General features: G+C 41.2%; 1 protein-coding gene across 1 annotated transcript in view; it reads left to right on the top strand.

Moving 5' to 3' along the window:
• The first annotated feature begins 10,879 nt into the window (after positions 1–10,879).
• The window catches only part of asic1b (acid-sensing (proton-gated) ion channel 1b), a 148,105-nt gene continuing 142,016 nt past the window's right edge, over positions 10,880–16,968 (top strand). Inside the window, exon 1 of the mRNA XM_070958617.1 lies at positions 10,880–12,440. Within this exon, the coding sequence (XP_070814718.1) occupies positions 12,079–12,440 (362 nt within the window). The 5' untranslated portion in view covers positions 10,880–12,078. The remainder of the gene's footprint in view (positions 12,441–16,968) is intronic.

Raw genomic sequence — 16,968 nt, 5'->3', positions numbered from 1 at the left:
TTCTACAAATTTCAAAAGCAAGTATTCTGTATATTGGTTGTAGGAAAAGTTATTAATATTCAAGTACGGGTTGGGGTTAGAACGGAGCTGTGGGGTTCAGCTTCAGCCTCGAGGAAATTTGATTTGTTATATTTAGTAGTCAGTTGAATGACTGTAGCTGCAGATGATCGCTTATTTCTAAATTAAAAAAAAAAAAATCAGTGCAACTGTTCATGCAACTGATTAGAATTTCTTTTTGAAGCCACATGATTAAACTTAAAAATGTTTTCAGATGTTTTCTTTTTATCTATAAAACATAGAGCAGTTTTATGATTTGGGACAGAAGTCAAATCATTAATCATTTTCACTGGATACAGAATTAGACACCAACACTAGATGGTGCTAAAGACCAGCACACACACACACACACACACACACACACACACACACACACACACACACACACACACACACACACACACACACACTGAATCTCAGCTTGGCTGTACACACACATCAAAGATATCTGTACTGTGCAGCACACAAACAGATGACATGTGGTCCTGAGATTTCCTTTTCAACACCCAAATCTTAATGCAACTCAATTGTAATACAGATAGTACTTAACTGGCATGAATCTAAATAAATAAATAAATGAAAAACATTTGAAGACAAAGTCAAAATCTATATTCCCAACTAGGAAGATTTAAACTCAGTGTGAGAACTGAGCTGAAGAGGATTTCTCTCCTCTTCTTTCCTCTGACCTCTTTGACATTGAACAGTTATATCGCAGATGGATTACTAGATGCTTTAAGCACAGCAAGTCTCTGAGTTTAAATATATAAATATATGTACTAATACTTTTTCAAAGCCCTTTACTTGTTCTTAACTGGTCACGCTGATATTTCCAACAATAGATTTCTGGACAAAAGGAAGGCCTCTGATGTGTGTGTCTTTTATAAAACAGTCCTTAATTAGACAGAAAGTCATTAAAACTGTGTGGATTTTGGATTATTGCCTTATCAGGCTATTAAAGAGATAGCCATGCTGACTGGTAATTGAGCTGGCCCCATGACACACAGGGAAAAGGTCCTAATGCTGAAAGACTTCCTGATCAACAGGGGCTCCACAATTTTGCGATTTTCTCACAGAGCATCTCCGTCCCCTCCAAACTCCTCATGTACCCCTCCACCACCCAAACCTTTTCTTGCAGAGGCATAAATCAAATGGGGGAGATCAAAGACAGGAAGTGCTGTGGATGTGTTAATTAAAGATGTTTGCTCTTGATACAGCTTCCCCTCATTAATGAATAGTCGATTTGGTTCCCATAAAGATGTCTCACACACACGGGCAGGAAATTGAGGTTCCAAAAAAATTAATGGGATGCACTGATTGGGTCTATGATAGAAAGTCGGGGAGGGTTATCACAGAGTAACTGTTGATTATGTCAGTGTGACATTATTTGAAAAGCTCAGTGTTGCCAGAGTGAAGCTAAAAGACTTAAAATTAGGAACCGCCACTCCTGTTAGTATACAGTCATTCATTGCGGCAAATTCTGTTATGAGTGCTGCCTTCAAGGACCCACAGCTTGTTACCATCAGGAATCCAGAGTGTGCCTTTCAAGCAACATTAACAGATTTTCTTTTCTTTTTTGGCCACTTGGGGCCAGCAGAACAAGCTGTTAACACAACACTCACACATCATCACCTTATAAAGTTGCTGCAAACTGTTTCCCACTGGGTTATCAAAGCCTTTTCACTGAAAACAGCTGCTGCGAGATTTTCATGTAGAAATTAACATCTTTAATGTATTTTTGCTGCAGCGAAATGAGAACTGAATCAATGGGCAAAAATTTAAGGTCATATTTCGAAAATAAATCAGTGGCAGACTCGATAGAGCCCTTACAAAAACACAAGTAGAAACGATGGTTTTAACGATAGGTCACAAAATCACTGTGTGACAAACCATCTGTGGATTGAGGTTGTATTACTTCATCCTGATTTCTGTATTTACAGATCATAAATGTGTGTGTGTGTGTGTGTGTGTGTGTGTGTGTGTGTGTGTGTGTGTGTGTGTGTGTGTGTGTGTGTGTGTGTATTAATAAGTCATCAGGTCACAGTAACAATGCAAGGAATCCTATCTGGGGACACTTTAATTGTTGCTCATCTAGTCAAAAGTATTAAATACTACAGAGAAATACTTCTTTTGGAAAAGTTTCAGTGCTGTATGGTTGTTGAGATGAATTGACAGCTTCTCCATCATGGTTTCTCTGGTACTGAATGCTTAAAACCATTCAATACTAAATGATTAAATCCTTAGAACTGTATTTCATCTTTCCTTTACAGGGGTTGTCAGTTAAAAATGATTCCTGAGACTGATGTATGGATGATATTCAATAATCCTTAAGATACACATTGTGTGAGTTCGAGAGTGCAGCTTTTTTTCTTTTTTTTTTATTTTCAGTGCCCTCAGTTCACGGAGCCAGCTGCTTCTCATAAAGCTTCTACATTGTTACTTCGGTCTCTTACGCAACGATCTTTTCCCTGGCTTTCCTTTCTACAGTTTCACAAGTGTCCCACATTGTCTAAGAAAACAACACATTTCCTGAAACTTAAAGCTCTAACAAAGGGCCCTTTATGACAGCACCCTCTTGCCCTTAATGAGCATTTGAACTGCTCTCCAAACAAAATCACATAGATACAATAGACGATGAATATGAGGTCAGGTTTGAGTTACAGCCTTTAACAATTTCAACATTAGAAAAAGACGGCAAGGACAAGATTCTCGTTGGAAAGCACTTTTCATGAGCTGCGTTTGATCTCAGATCCACGCCAGGCTGTGGAGTTATTTTCAAGTAAAACTCTGTCTTCATATGTAATGTGTACAAAGTTGGAGGGCTAAATTACTGCACAACATGGCACTAATCTACCCACAGTCTATGGGGACCGACAGTGTATTAGCACCTTTCCCTGCTGGCCGAGGAAATGTGCAGAGATGCATCAATGCTTCCATGCGTCCTGCTGGGTGACAGCAGCGAAACTGATCCACTGGCCTGTTTGCAACCTTTAATTGCAATTATTCCACAGTGAAAACAATCAATACATCCTCCCACTACCCCACACCCTCTCTCTCTCTCTCTCTCTCTCTCTCTCTCTCTCCCTCCCTCTCTAGCTTCCTCACCAGCTCACTTTCCCTCTCATGTTTCCTTCCTCGCTCTTCTTTCAGCATGTCTCTCTCTATATATGTGGCAAAAGGTGCCATATAGGCTGTGGGGTGATGCGGTGTGTGGGGGGCAGGGATGCGGTGGTGTTAACTAACGTGCTGCTTGGAGAAAGATGATCTGCTGTGGCTACGAGTGCCTGATTGATCCTGTGGAGTATTGTTCATCCATCTCTGTCCTCCTGCGGCTGCTGCTGCTTTCACCTCCAGATGCTTGCATCTTGTCTCCCCCCGTTCTCCTTCTGCCCAGGTTACAGCTGCCGCCATGCTGTTGGGTCCTGGCCCTCGGATGCAGCAGTGATAGGGTCTGCTGGACTGGAAAAAGAGGCTGGCGCTCCAAGCTTCCCTCACTGAGTGTGAGGAGGAAGAGGAAGGCGAATACGAAAACATACATATATATACTGTATGCTTCATCCTGTGTGTGACAGTTCTTGGGTTGTTAAAGGGCCTTCAGGATCAGACACTCATCAGAATTCCCAATAGAAAAACAGGAATAAATCACCCAACCCAACGGAACATAAACACATGAAATTAGCTTTAGTATCAAATGTCTATAAAATATTTAGAAAGCAAAACACTAAGTAAAGGCAGTATGTATGGTGATATTCGTGTTTCACAGAAATCTAATTAAAACAACCACATACAACTGTAAAGGGAGCTTGTGCAGCTGTTTTATCAAGCATGTTTTTATTGTGCTGCACATTTATACCTGTCATTGCCTGTCAGCATAATTATTCCCCAAGGGAAAGTGGAGAGAATAACTATATGTCAATTAGCACTGTTTAACAGAGAGATGAGATAGCAGATATCATCGGTAACTTGTTTTAATGTGTCACCGCATGAATTCTTCAATTCTTTCATACCATTAACACCTTTTTTTTTCACCATACAATAATCCATCAAAGGTAACATAAGACTCAGATGTGTTACAGAGAGGAATTAACGTGGTGAAATAGGGCTGTTTGATGTCTGAAGATGATGTGAGTTTAACAACACAGTTCTGACATTAAGCACAACCTCTGATTTCCAAATCTATTGTGTATTCTGTCAATCATTTTTCACCAATGACAACTGGAAGCACAGAGCGTGCAATCTCAGAGCTTCACTGGTTGGAACAATATCACTGCCATGCATGAGTGCTGTCTAGACTGTGAGCAGAAGTTAGAGAGGAGAAAATAACCTCAATTATTTTAAACAGTCAAAGGAAATAAAGTCAGAATGGTGAGCTTATATATGTTGTTCTTGTTACCCTATATAATCAACGTGCGCACAAATGATTTGGATGTACATTGATACAGAGCTGCCATGAGGAGAGCCCTAAGGTGAGATTGTTTAACTAACAAGTAAGCCGCTGCTGCAAGCTGCCGCCCTCGCCTGTGGCAAACTGTGCATGAAGTTCTTGGTGAAGGTTTTTTGTATCCTGCTCTGCTTGACTGGTACACTCAAGTATTTTGTCTAATTTCACTGAAAATAGGTGCTGATCCATTCTTAAGAGTAGCGGGGGCTTTACTCAGCTCTCAGCCTCTGTATTTCATTCTGTCCTACAGAGCTAACAATATGAGTTAAAGCTATTGATTGGGGCCCATGTGGCCAGCCAGCTGCTTGGTAAATCATGAAAAGGAATCTCAAACTGTCTTTATCAAGGAAATTCCCCATGTTTTGCTTGGAATTGCCTTTGAACAGCAGGCTCTTTATCAATTTTACTGAAAAGGTTCCTTAGCATCTCACATGTGCAATTTTAATACTAGTCTTGAAAATCCTGTTTTTCAAATCTGAACTAAAATCAATGTGAACCCATTCACAATGAGTATCCCTATAAGCACTCTTCGTGGTCAGCTAAAGAAAGTAATTGCTGGGGATTTTATTTTCAATTATCTCTTCAATGAAAACTAATTCCTTTCATGACTAGGTGCCCATTTTGCTAAGCCCATATCTCATACATGCAGCGGCACAATACAATTTACTTTTGCTTTCCTCTCAAGTACAGCAGAATACTGTGCAGCAGACCACCAATGAAAGAAGAGACAGAGACAAAGAGGGGGAGCTGGGGGTTAGAGCAAGGCCTGCATGTGAATATTTAATTAGTTGTTAATGAAAAGAAGTCATTAGGATTAATTCCTCCTTACGGCTAATTTAAATGTTCTTTTGCAATTCTCATGAGAGCAGAAGTCTGTGTGCAATGGACTAAGGTGGAGTTCCCATGTTGGCCCTTAATGGGCCTTCAGCTGTGGACAATAGTCAATCACTCAAAACTGTGTAGCAGTAATCAGCTCACAAGTCATCACCATATACGTAATTAGCAGCAATCCTGAGCAGTTTGTTTTGCTCGTGAAACATATGACATGAGCAGTGGGGTCATTAGCTTACCTTTTAAAATATAACTTAAATGTAGCTGTGTTGTTCTAGATGTCAGTGGTGAAAGAGGATCTGCCTGCAAGCCAAAATACTTGCAGCAGCACACTAACTGAAACATTTCACTGGTTTTGCCTGGTGCCTCAATTTGTTAAAATGTCAACAGAGTAAGTATAAAATAAGTGTAAAGGTCTTGCATTACTAGCTCTCCAAATATCTCATGATGCTCATTTTGGCTCGAGCCCGAGGCTGAAAGTGCTCAAAAGTTTGTGGACGATGGTTCTAAAACTTCTCTTCCAGGGCCAGAGAATCAATCTTGCAGCAGAGAAACCTGATGCTTTATTGAACTGGAGACACAGATGAATAACCCATGTTGAGGCTCAATCAACCACTCCAAGAATGGTAGAAATAGCAGTGGTGAGATGACACTACCACAAACCGTGATGCGCCATGTCCTTCACTTGCACCAATCAGACCCTGATATCAAAGCGGCTTGAGATATAATGACTAGGTCTTTTTGTAATAGCTCTAAATTCCTGCTATCAACTTGGTCACAGGCACGTGTCGAAGTTGAGAATGAAAATAAAAATGGCTATTTTCTAAGTAACTATTACTCTATCATTTGGTGCACAGAGAAACTCTCCAGGTATTTCCCTAAAAAGCATGAGCTTGCAATTGTTCACATGAAAAATAGATGCATGGAGGGTTGTAAACTTCCTGCTGAGTATCAGCCTGACATGAATTGCTCTTAACATGTAGAGGTTACAGGACCAGGGAAGTAGAGAAGCATTTTGCTTACAAAGTGGCACGTGCACATGCCTAACTATAACATCACTTGAAGGAAAAAGCCTTTTGGTTGACTACATCTCAAAGAGCTGTGGCGCAATTGCGAGTATCCAGGCTTTCTGTTGATGGATTCCCCTGCTGCCGATAAAGGCGTCCTTGACTGATAATGATCATTGCCCAGTTGGGTAGTATGCATTTGTCTGGGCTGAAACCTGCAGGTACTCATTATTAGATCTAATGACCATCTGTCTATGAAGACCTTGTCTGTCACCTTATCATGACGTCATCCTCTGGATCAGTGCCAGTACAGCAGTTCTTTGGTAGCAGGTTCTAGGTGTGGACTGGAAACGGACTCAAATCGTCAGGGTCAAGAGCCTCTTGCTCCCTCTGTGTCCTGCTTGCCCAATGATAACTAAAGAGACTTGTCAATGGGACCCCAGAGTGTATTCATATTCCCTGCCAGCTCCCACTGAGTTGCTTGGCACACCACGTAGCCTTGGCCAAAGTAAAAGCCAATCTGCATGAAGTGAGCTGAAAGGGAAGGAGGACACAAGAGAGAGGAGAGGAGAGGAGAGGAGAGGAGAGGAGAGGAGAGGAGAGGAGAGGAGAGGAGAGACTGGATAATCTCCCCATGTGTGTAAGCCTACTCTCACTGCTAGTGTAATCCAAATGAAATATTAAAGGAGACTCGACCTCACAAAGAGTTATGAAGACAAACCTCTTGTTGTGCTAACATGAACCAGTTTTCCATACGAAAATGCTGAATGGTGTTGAAATAGTTTGTGTGAATTAACAGTTTGCTAATAGGCTTATGATTGATAAAAAAAAACCAAATCACTGACATAAAATATATTTTCATTATTGTTTTTGACATGTGCTATTCATATAATGTTATCCACCCTTTGCTTAGCTCCATCACCTGGTTACATTGCGATAACTGTCCACCTTAGCAGCGTGCATTTGTTTGCAGTACTGGACTGCCTCTCATCCAACAGGCTTCTTCAGCTCTAAGTGGCTGTGGGGACTCCGAGATCTCTGCTACTGACCTCCCGATTGTGATAGCATAAGAACAATGCAACTGACTGACTCACTCACTTTGAGCCCCTCATACAGAGCAGCAGGTAATGCTAGCATTAGCAAGCCTGATAAAACTGAAAAATGTTGTACATGAACGAAATGTATTCATCTGCAGTAACGGTAAACATAACACATTGCCCTGCTGTTAACTACACAGAACTTAAGATACTGAGGGTTGGCAAACAGTAACATTAACCGTGTTAAACAGCATGGCTATGAGTATGTGCTAACACTCCCCCACAGACTCACACACTGAAGAGCCTTGCAGTCGAGCTGCTAGCCCAGCTACAACACAGGTACCCCCACAGTGACTCTGAGTCTGACAGTAGCTTCTTGTGGCTGGTTAGCTCCAAGCAGCATCTTCCAGGGCTGCTGCGCCAAAAACTGCAGTTCCTCAAATGACCACTTGAGTCAGTTTCCATAGACCCCCATATTAAAATGCTCAACTTTACAGCCGAAATAAATGTTTACAGCCTGATACACAAAACAGTTTCACTGTCTATAGCTAATTTAACAACAATTGTATGGATCAGATTTTTAATTTTGTTATGCATAAATATGGGCATGGCTGCTTTGAGTGACGGTTCATTGCTAGGTTTCAACTACCTGGCTTTATTTGGTCTGCTTCAGCTCCACCCATGCTCCATGTCATTGCCCATTTTTGGATTACTGATTATTTTCACTTGTATAATTAAGTCTCCATTCATGAAGCACCAGGAGTACTGCTAGTGAATGTAACATTTATTTTCAACTTTTGATCTTTCAAAATGCTCTTTGTAAAATAAAGTTCCACTTTTAGTTGCCAATCCATGTCAAGATATTCACAAGCAGGTCTGGATGGCAGGAAAGTCTAAGCAGAGCTGAACCAAAGAGCAGCCTGCAAATAAAGCGGCAACTTTTGCAGGGAGGCTAATTCATGCAGGTACCTGTGAGGAGCATTACACCATTATATTCTTCAAAATAATGTAAATGGATACAGCATCTTTTCGGTAATCTGCTCTAGCATCATTGTGGCACAGACAACCATGATAAAAGTTACATTTGGGTAAGCATACGTCCCATCACCTGCTATCAAAATGTACCACAGTAATTTAATATCTACTGTAATGTCAAACCGATGTGTGCCACTGCTGCGCAATGTCTACCCAGAATTCACATCACCTCACTGGAACAGAGCATGGCTCATCTTCCCAGCACTGCTGATCAATATAAGATGCCACATTGTCACAGTCAATACGATGGCAAATGGCAATTATGGACGAATTATGAACAATTTCATGGGTGAGCTCCCCTTGCCTCTTGGCAATACGGTTTCTATGACAGATTTGGCACTGGCAGTCTTGCGACACATCTGCCTTATTGCCTGTGTTTGGCTCACTCACTCACTCTGACATATTTGGATGTTCCATTCAGTCAACTACAGAGAATTGGTCAAGGGAGGAAATAGATTTGTTCAGGGATTTGTGTGAGCCGGTGTACAACTGTGTATGACTGTTTATGTGAGTGCATGCATGTATAAACATGCCTGAATGTGTACGTGCATATACATGTGTATGTACCTAAAACGTGTGCAGGTACCACTGTATGTGTGTATGAATTTGTGTGTCTTCACAAGTATGCGTGTGTGTATGAGTTAGTGTGTTTGTGTAAAAGTGACTTTTTTAAAGGGAATGTGTGTGTGTCAGTAGCACCCTTGAAAGGTTGTAAGATTGGTAACAAACCCAAGGTGTGGCAGCAGTGGCATCATTTTGTTTGTGAACTTTCAAAACTCTTTGTTTTCTATTACATAATCTAATTATTTGACTTAGTAACAAACATTGAATGTTTCTGATACATATCTAACACAAAAACAACATGTTCTTTATCTTTTTCATATGAGTCATTTTCATAATCAGAATTGGCTTCATTGGACAATTGCGTGCACACATACAAGGAATTTGCCTTGTGAACAGTGAGTTCTTCATGTGGACCTCGGCTATTTGCTGGTAAACCTTTGTTAAATTAGAATGTGTCTGTGCCATAATGGGAGGCTTCCACTTCAAGCAGGCCAAGTGCTCTTCAGCTCAAGAATGGCAGCGATGTGCTGTTAGGGCACAAGTTGCTAAAATTGTACCATAATCTTTTCATTTTCATTCCTGCCCCTTAGTGAATTTGTCACTACACTGACTCAGTGTTTACTGTCAAATTTATCCCCAGACAGTGGTGCATGCTGATAAGCAACTAGATGTATCCCACCTTTCCCGGCTTTTCCACTTGAAAATGATATGTTAACCCACTCAAAAGCCATGTTTCAGACCTCTTAACTATAGCTCTGAATACAAATAAATCCCAGCGTGTTAACTCGTGTAAATGCATAATCTTTGTCAACTGAGTACTAAAAATGTAAATCTCCTTTTAACTTGGGGCAACATTTTTAAGACCTCAGCACAGAAAATTATATTCGTGGGAAAAAAGTGTGTTCACTGTGCTGTAAGGAGGTCCCACAAATGAATGTAAGCAATTCACCAAGTTATGCAAAATGTATAAGCATATTTGTCAACATTATATAACAATTAACTGACAGTTGAGAGACATTTGTGGGCACAAAAATATGAAAATGTTGTGTAGTATGCTAAATATGTTTGAGTTTATTGAGTTTATCCCACTGAAAAAAAAATAATTCCATATTTTTTAGCTATATTAAGCAAGCAGTAAGTATGTTGTATTTGTGATATTTGACTACAGATATTTTATTTTGTTTTGATGTTATATGTCTAAATGGTGTGGGCCACCATGCATTAGCAAATAACCAGTAAAGGTGCTTTTCTAATACAGCATCTTAAGGATGGAAATTCTTCCCTTTATATCACATAAATTAACCCATTTTTTTTGTAAATAAGCTAACTTGTTTTTTGATTTATCTAATAAAAATAGCAGGAGAAAGTAAAGCCTCTTGCAAAAATGGTTTTGGTGATGTTTTAAAATCATTTTATCTGATGGTATTTTACTGTACCTAAAAGGACAACAAGAGGAGTAATGGCTAAAAACTAAAGTAACAATTCATTTCAATATGGTCTTTTTTCCCATTAATTCATGTGACAAAATATGTTGTGTTTTCTGGTTTGTTAATTTGTGTTCTGATATATTGTAGTATTTTGCCCTTGAGGGCCACCATACATACAAACGTTACACTACCCTGGCGCTTACTTTTCCGTTACATCATAATGTTGAAATTTGATTAGAACTTAGCAAGTTAGCAGCTAAGCTAGTTTATCTTTAAGAACGAGGTAAATTAAGTCACTTTACAGCACATCTCCTATCAGTGCTGGGGTTGGGGTAAGGTAACATCTTGTCACTTTTTTTGCTTTGTAAAATGACAATAACAACTTTCACTGGTAGAAATAAAACTTGATGCTAGCTAGTTTTTTTTTTTTGTTTGCATCTAAGGTTAAGCTAGCTGAGAGGACTGCCAGAGAAACACAACAGTGAGTAAACGGGTGGCGTTTACGGCAAAGACTGATATTTGACTCATATTGTATCCTCATTGCTGAAACTGTAGGCTCAGTACACTAACGTCACCTCCTTCTGGGTAAACTACATTCATTGCTGAAGTGAGACCAACGTTGGACTTCGTCACCCGGTATAAAATACAAGCCGTCCTATCCATGCTCTCTCCTGCTTGGGGCGATTTTAATTGATCCGGGCAAACCGCGAACGCCTCTGAGGTTGTTTCCCTTGAATTCATAGCGCTGAGCATTTCGGGCGGTAGTTGCCTTTTATTGTCGCCCAGGTACATTTTTTCTCCACAACACTTGTCAAGGATAAAGCAGTGGAAAGCCGTATCAAACCGGAGTAATTATCCCTGCATTGTTGTGGAGGCAGCTCGGAGGAGGGAATGGATGCAAGCAAGCGAGCAGAGGCGCACCGTGGCAGCTACCTGACAGACCCCGCTCTTCTGTGATGCAGCTGTTTCTGCTGGCTGTGAGAAACCCAGGACACCCCGACGACTGCCTTTAAAACGCTAACGAGCGAGAAATCAGCGGCTGTTTGTTATTCTGCACGTGTTGGGATTGCATTTGAAGAGGAGGGAAAGCCATGTTGCCGGTCTACTCTCTTCCTTACAGAGAGAGAGAGAATACACCACCGCTTTGATTTTCTAATTCAGATTTCTCTGTTTTCCTCGCCGTGGTGATTTGTCCGTTTGTTTACTCCCTTCTCAGCAAACGGGATCTTGTTTTTTTGCCGACCTGTCCAGCGCTTTTGGCTTTTGTTTTGAGCGTGAAAGCGAAACATCAACTCGGTAATAATACAGAAGTGTGCGAGGACAGGACAGCGTTGGCATCTATCCATGCGCGCTCCACACCGGGCTATTTATTATGGAACTGTGACCCCAGCCGAGGCACAACACATGCTTTCCCCATCTATACTTTTTCCAAGTGCTTACATGTAAGGACGGGGTATTTTGAGCATATCTTTGGTGAAATAATCTGAATGTCGGGCTGTTTTGCCGGCTGTCATTGACGCAACATCTCACACAGACTGCATGAGAAATACATGCGTGGAAGGGCGTGAACTTGCAGACACTAACCTCCTTGCCATTAAGAAAGCATCTCCTTATTTATACAGCCAGTTTCATCCGCTTGCAACCCCTAACCCTTGATTCATCTAACTCATCCCGGGGACATAATGGATCTCAAAGCGGACTCGGAGGACATGGACTATAAGCGGCCGGCTCCCATTGAAGTTTTCGCCAGCAGATCCACGCTGCATGGCATCTCGCACATGTTCACTTATGAGCGGATGTGTATCAAGCGCAGCCTGTGGATTTTGTTCTTCCTGGGCTCCTTGGGTGTGCTGGTGATGGTGTGTGTGGACCGGGTGCAGTTTTACTTCCAGTACCCCCATGTCACCAGGTTGGACGAGGTGGCGGCTCCGATGATGGTGTTCCCCTCAGTCACCTTCTGCAACCTTAATTCCTTCCGCTTTAGCCGGGTGACGCGCAACGACCTGTATCACGCTGGGGAGCTCCTTGCCTTGCTCAATGGCAGGTGCGTGTGTGTCTCTGGTTCCCTTGTACTTTACCTGTGCGTTAAGCGCTGCCCGCAGCCGACAGAAGGTCTACCTGTTGGTATGCATGATGTCAGAGGGAAGTGATTAAGTGCTTTTACTGCAGACATTTCGAGATCTTTGATTCCCTGGCATTTAAGTAACCCACTGCACTTTTAACAGTCAGTTTCTGCTATTGTGTAGGTTAAAACAAACAGTAATCAGCACAGAGATTCCCAAAACAGACACACTGGTTTCTGGGATGATAAGATTTTTCCTCAGGGAACTCCATTTGGATGGATTTAGTAGCGGTTGATTCAGGATGTGATGACAGTGACTGAAACATTTGGCTGAAACAGTACATTTTTCATTTGGGTATATTTTACTGCAGCTATTATGAAATTTAACAGTTTTCCCTTCACTAAAATGTATTGGGAACCATTAAATCCCTGAAACCCTCAATCCCAAATTCCCACACTCCCTCTGTGAAGGGAAATAGTGCTGATGCTTTACTTGTAAGGCCCAGCATTATACAAGGTACTAGTGAACTTTGAACTTCTTTGAAATTTCATTTTGCTTTTCAGTAGGCCTTGTGGAAATGCGACCCTAGTTTTACTACAATGTCTGAATTGTCTCAGGTGAAATCTTATATGTCACATGGAAGTGCAAAGCAGTGTTTTAACACCTGTCTCACTGGTTGTCTCTGTTAGGCCACTGGGCATTGTGAAAACAACATGGACAAAGCATGCAAAACCTTTTAAGGCTCTCGGTGAATGTGAACTTGGACTGACCTTAGCCTGAGGTAATTTAGAAAAGAAAAAGGTACGGATGAAAGGTGTTTTATAAAAAGCAGGGAAAAGGCTCAGCATTACAGTTAGTTATTTAATAATGTAGTGACATTATAGATCATGTCAGCTGAAATCCACACTGCACATAAGCTCCTGTATTTATGAAATCTTAGGCAAGAGCATGAAATATACCCAACATCAATCTGTTGAAATATGTTGATACAGTATTTGATTAAAAGAAAATGAGGAAGAACACATTTTATCACAGATAGTGTGAGTCCCCCAGGTAACAGATAATGGATGAGCTGTTTCTAAGTGGTTAATATAAACCGATGAAGTAGAAAATGCCACTGGTGCAATTCTTTGCCTCATCACTTTACAGTTCACGTGACGGGAATATCTCAATATTGGATAAGTAGTCGAGTAGATTTTTAAATCCCCTGCTGACAAAGTGTGAAGAGAAGTGTGTGATTCAAAACCACTGTCCCCTCCCTTTATACTTGTTGCTCTCTGCTGTGCTTTGATCATTTAGTCCTTTCGGCAGCCATGACAAGCTCACCGTCGACTGGTGAAACTTTTGACTTTAAATTTCTTCACTTTTTCTTTTCTGTGCCACCCAGCTTATTCTGATCACGTTCACCAGTACAATACAGATAACCGTCCTTGACTCTGTATTCTGTGGTCTAGCAGTAAAATTCACATGCGCACACAAGCATAGACATGGGTTACTGCAAAAATAAAACATCTACTACTTACAAGCGAATCTAAATACCATCTTGAAACATTAGTCGGTGTATTTTTAGCATATTGATCCACAGAGCGCTGCAGCCAAAGGCACAGTTGGAGAGTACCACTGTGGTACATGCTAGAATGACATAAATCCAATTCCTTGTTTTCATACTGAATATCGTTGCTCTGTGACCTCTGTATGCAACCATATTACAGGTGATAACCTTACAGGAAAGCAGTAGATTCCATTGCTTGGGGCTGCAGTGTTAGTGCATTGTATGGTATAGATTTCAGCCTACATCCTATGTGGATCTGCTGTTCTGTGTTTGTACCCAGCAAACATTGTGAATGACTGTTGTTTGAACGTCCAGTCAAGATGTCTGCTGTGGTTAAAAAATCGTGCTGACGCCCGGCACGTTACCTGGCCATCAGCTGGACATTGTAGCAATACTGAAATATGGCATTACGACAATATGATTTAACACTGATGTTTGGTTTCACAGGAGACACAAACCTCGTTCTCCTGGGTGAAAGTGCTGTGTTTCACAAATTCATCCACCACAGCCTCCTTCCTACATGTGGCTTGCTGTTTATACTATGTCACCTGATGGCGAGCTTGGATTAAGATTTTGGCTCTTACAAACACCACACGTTTAAAGCAATGAGACACATGCATTTGCTTTTATTCCAGCAATAATATCATTAATATCTCCTGAATTGTAAGAGAGGATCTGACTGGACCATTATTGGATGTTGAAACGTCACCATCCGGCCATCTGCTTCATAACCATGTTGCAGTTACTGGCGTCCGAACAGAACGGTTTTTGATCAGGAAAACAATACCACTATCCGACCAATATTTGCTGGGTACTGTCAGCTGCACTGGCAAACCGTTAAAATATCCACACAGGCTTCCACCTCCTTGATTTATGAGTGCAGGTTCAGCCAGATTTTGTGTAAGAAGCGAGATACACCTGAAAAACACAAGAGCACTAACTGAATGAGAGGAAAACAGAAAAATGAAAGCAGTCGCACTTGCACCAAATGACTTTGGAACGAGCTGTTTCAGATGGTGGGAGGGGACTGCAAGCAGAGGCAATTAACTTGTGTCTCATAAGCTGTGTGATGAACAAGTCTTTATCCCTGTGTAATTAGTGCTGTTTGTTAAGCTACAGAGTTGTCCCACTGATTAACGCTCTCTCATCTTTCTCACTGTTTCTTGCCCCCTCTGTTCCATTTTGCCTTCGGGGGCACGTCTCCTCGCTTGAGATTGGTGACGTTTTCTTAAAAGATGGTGGGCAAGCTTTGTCTTACTCTGCGACAGTCTCACAGAGGTCGAAAAAGTACTGCGTGATAAGGTCTGTGGAGGAGAAACTAAAGGAATTGGGAACAGCTTGAATCTAAGTTGTAGATAAAAAAGTAGTAGACACGGCTTTTAAAGTAAACATTGATTGAGTAGAAAACATTTCAGTGGTAAACGTCTTGATATCAGGTGACATGCTGTGGGTGTTGTTAAAAACTGGCAAAAGAAAACAAAGTGTCATGTGGCTGTGAGTCTGTGTCCATCACCGTCTCAGGAGGAAGCAGCAGGCAATATCCACCCTTGCAGCGATGCCAGACTGTCTTAGCTGCTATGAAGTTTATAGCTGAGCTACTTGCAAGTTCACCTTAACTAACTGCACACCAGCAGTTTCTGCACACACAAAACTTTCTCATTGTATTTTTGCAGGTTGAAGTCACACTTGGCAGTGCAGAACATTACGAGTAAATTGCTCAGTTTTATTTTTATTATGTCGCAAAGGCAATTATATGATAATTAACAAAAGAAAGGTCATTTTGGAATAGGTGTTGGTTATGTGGCGTGTGCTGCCAAAAAATGTTAGATCAGCTCATGGAAGTCAGAGAAGCGAGTCTTCTGCTTACACAGTCAAGCTTTAGCATGTTTCCTGTGCTTGCAAACATGCTCTCAACTCGCACAAGCCGTGTGTAAAGTGCCTCGAAATGTAACGCTCTGTAACTTTGATCACATTATGTGTCTCAGCAAGATCACAGGTCCTAATCGGGATTTGGCTGGTGCAAAAAAAGTTCTTGGTAGAGGACGTGGGAAGGTCAGATCATATGATATCACACAGAAAGTACAGAATCAGAGTTGCTCCTAAAGCGGGTTCATTTGCATTTATATTATGATTGTTTACCAGAGAGAAGACGATCATTAAGTAGGCAATTTAGTATCAGGTGAAGGTTTTTAAACAATCTAATGTGATCCATCATGACAAGGTGTTGCATGTTATTACTGTATTTTGCTGTGTGTGATTGTTGTCCAATGAAGTAGAGATTTGTTTGGGTTTGCCTCACTTCTCGGTGGCTCGTTTGCATTTCTATGATCTTGTCCAAAGTGGCATAACAACTGTGTCACAGGTGCACCATCATTAACATGTGATCATCAGAACTCTGCTACTGGGAATCACTGCAATTCATATTCAAGGACACTGCACAAACAACCTGATCCTCGTTAATATGTGAGTTCAGTTAGCGCTAATTGGATAATGACATGAGATTGTATCAAGATGCGTTCACTGTTGTGTCACACAGACTGTGCTATTAACACTAACTTAATACAAATGGAGTATGAACTACTATACTACATACATCTACTACTACTTTTGTTATGTTTTTTGAGTTAGTTTGAGAGGGTCAAGTCCTGAGTGAGTACAGTTATGTGACCACAGTCTTGCTGTCAAAGTTCACTCTTTAAATCATTGGTTGCTCGTATTTACTCGCTCCTCTCATGAGGTGGCAAAGTGATGCAGATGCGCCTTCATTCGTTTTAGTTCCCGCAAGAAAATTAAAGTGCTTGTGGCCCATAATCCAATTTAGTCTTCCCCCACCCCTGCGTAGTGAGTTTGCTGTGATTGCTTTAGGGAGCAGTGGCAGGGCAATATTAAAAATCTACCCATATTATTGTGATTGTATACGCTTCAACTAAAGCCTCCTGACTCGGGGATCTGAGCAC

This window comes from Chaetodon trifascialis, chromosome 3 (assembly GCF_039877785.1).
Source record: "Chaetodon trifascialis isolate fChaTrf1 chromosome 3, fChaTrf1.hap1, whole genome shotgun sequence".
In the NCBI taxonomy this organism is placed as follows: Eukaryota; Metazoa; Chordata; class Actinopteri; order Chaetodontiformes; family Chaetodontidae; genus Chaetodon; species Chaetodon trifascialis.
This window is presented reverse-complemented; position numbering and strand designations above follow the sequence as displayed.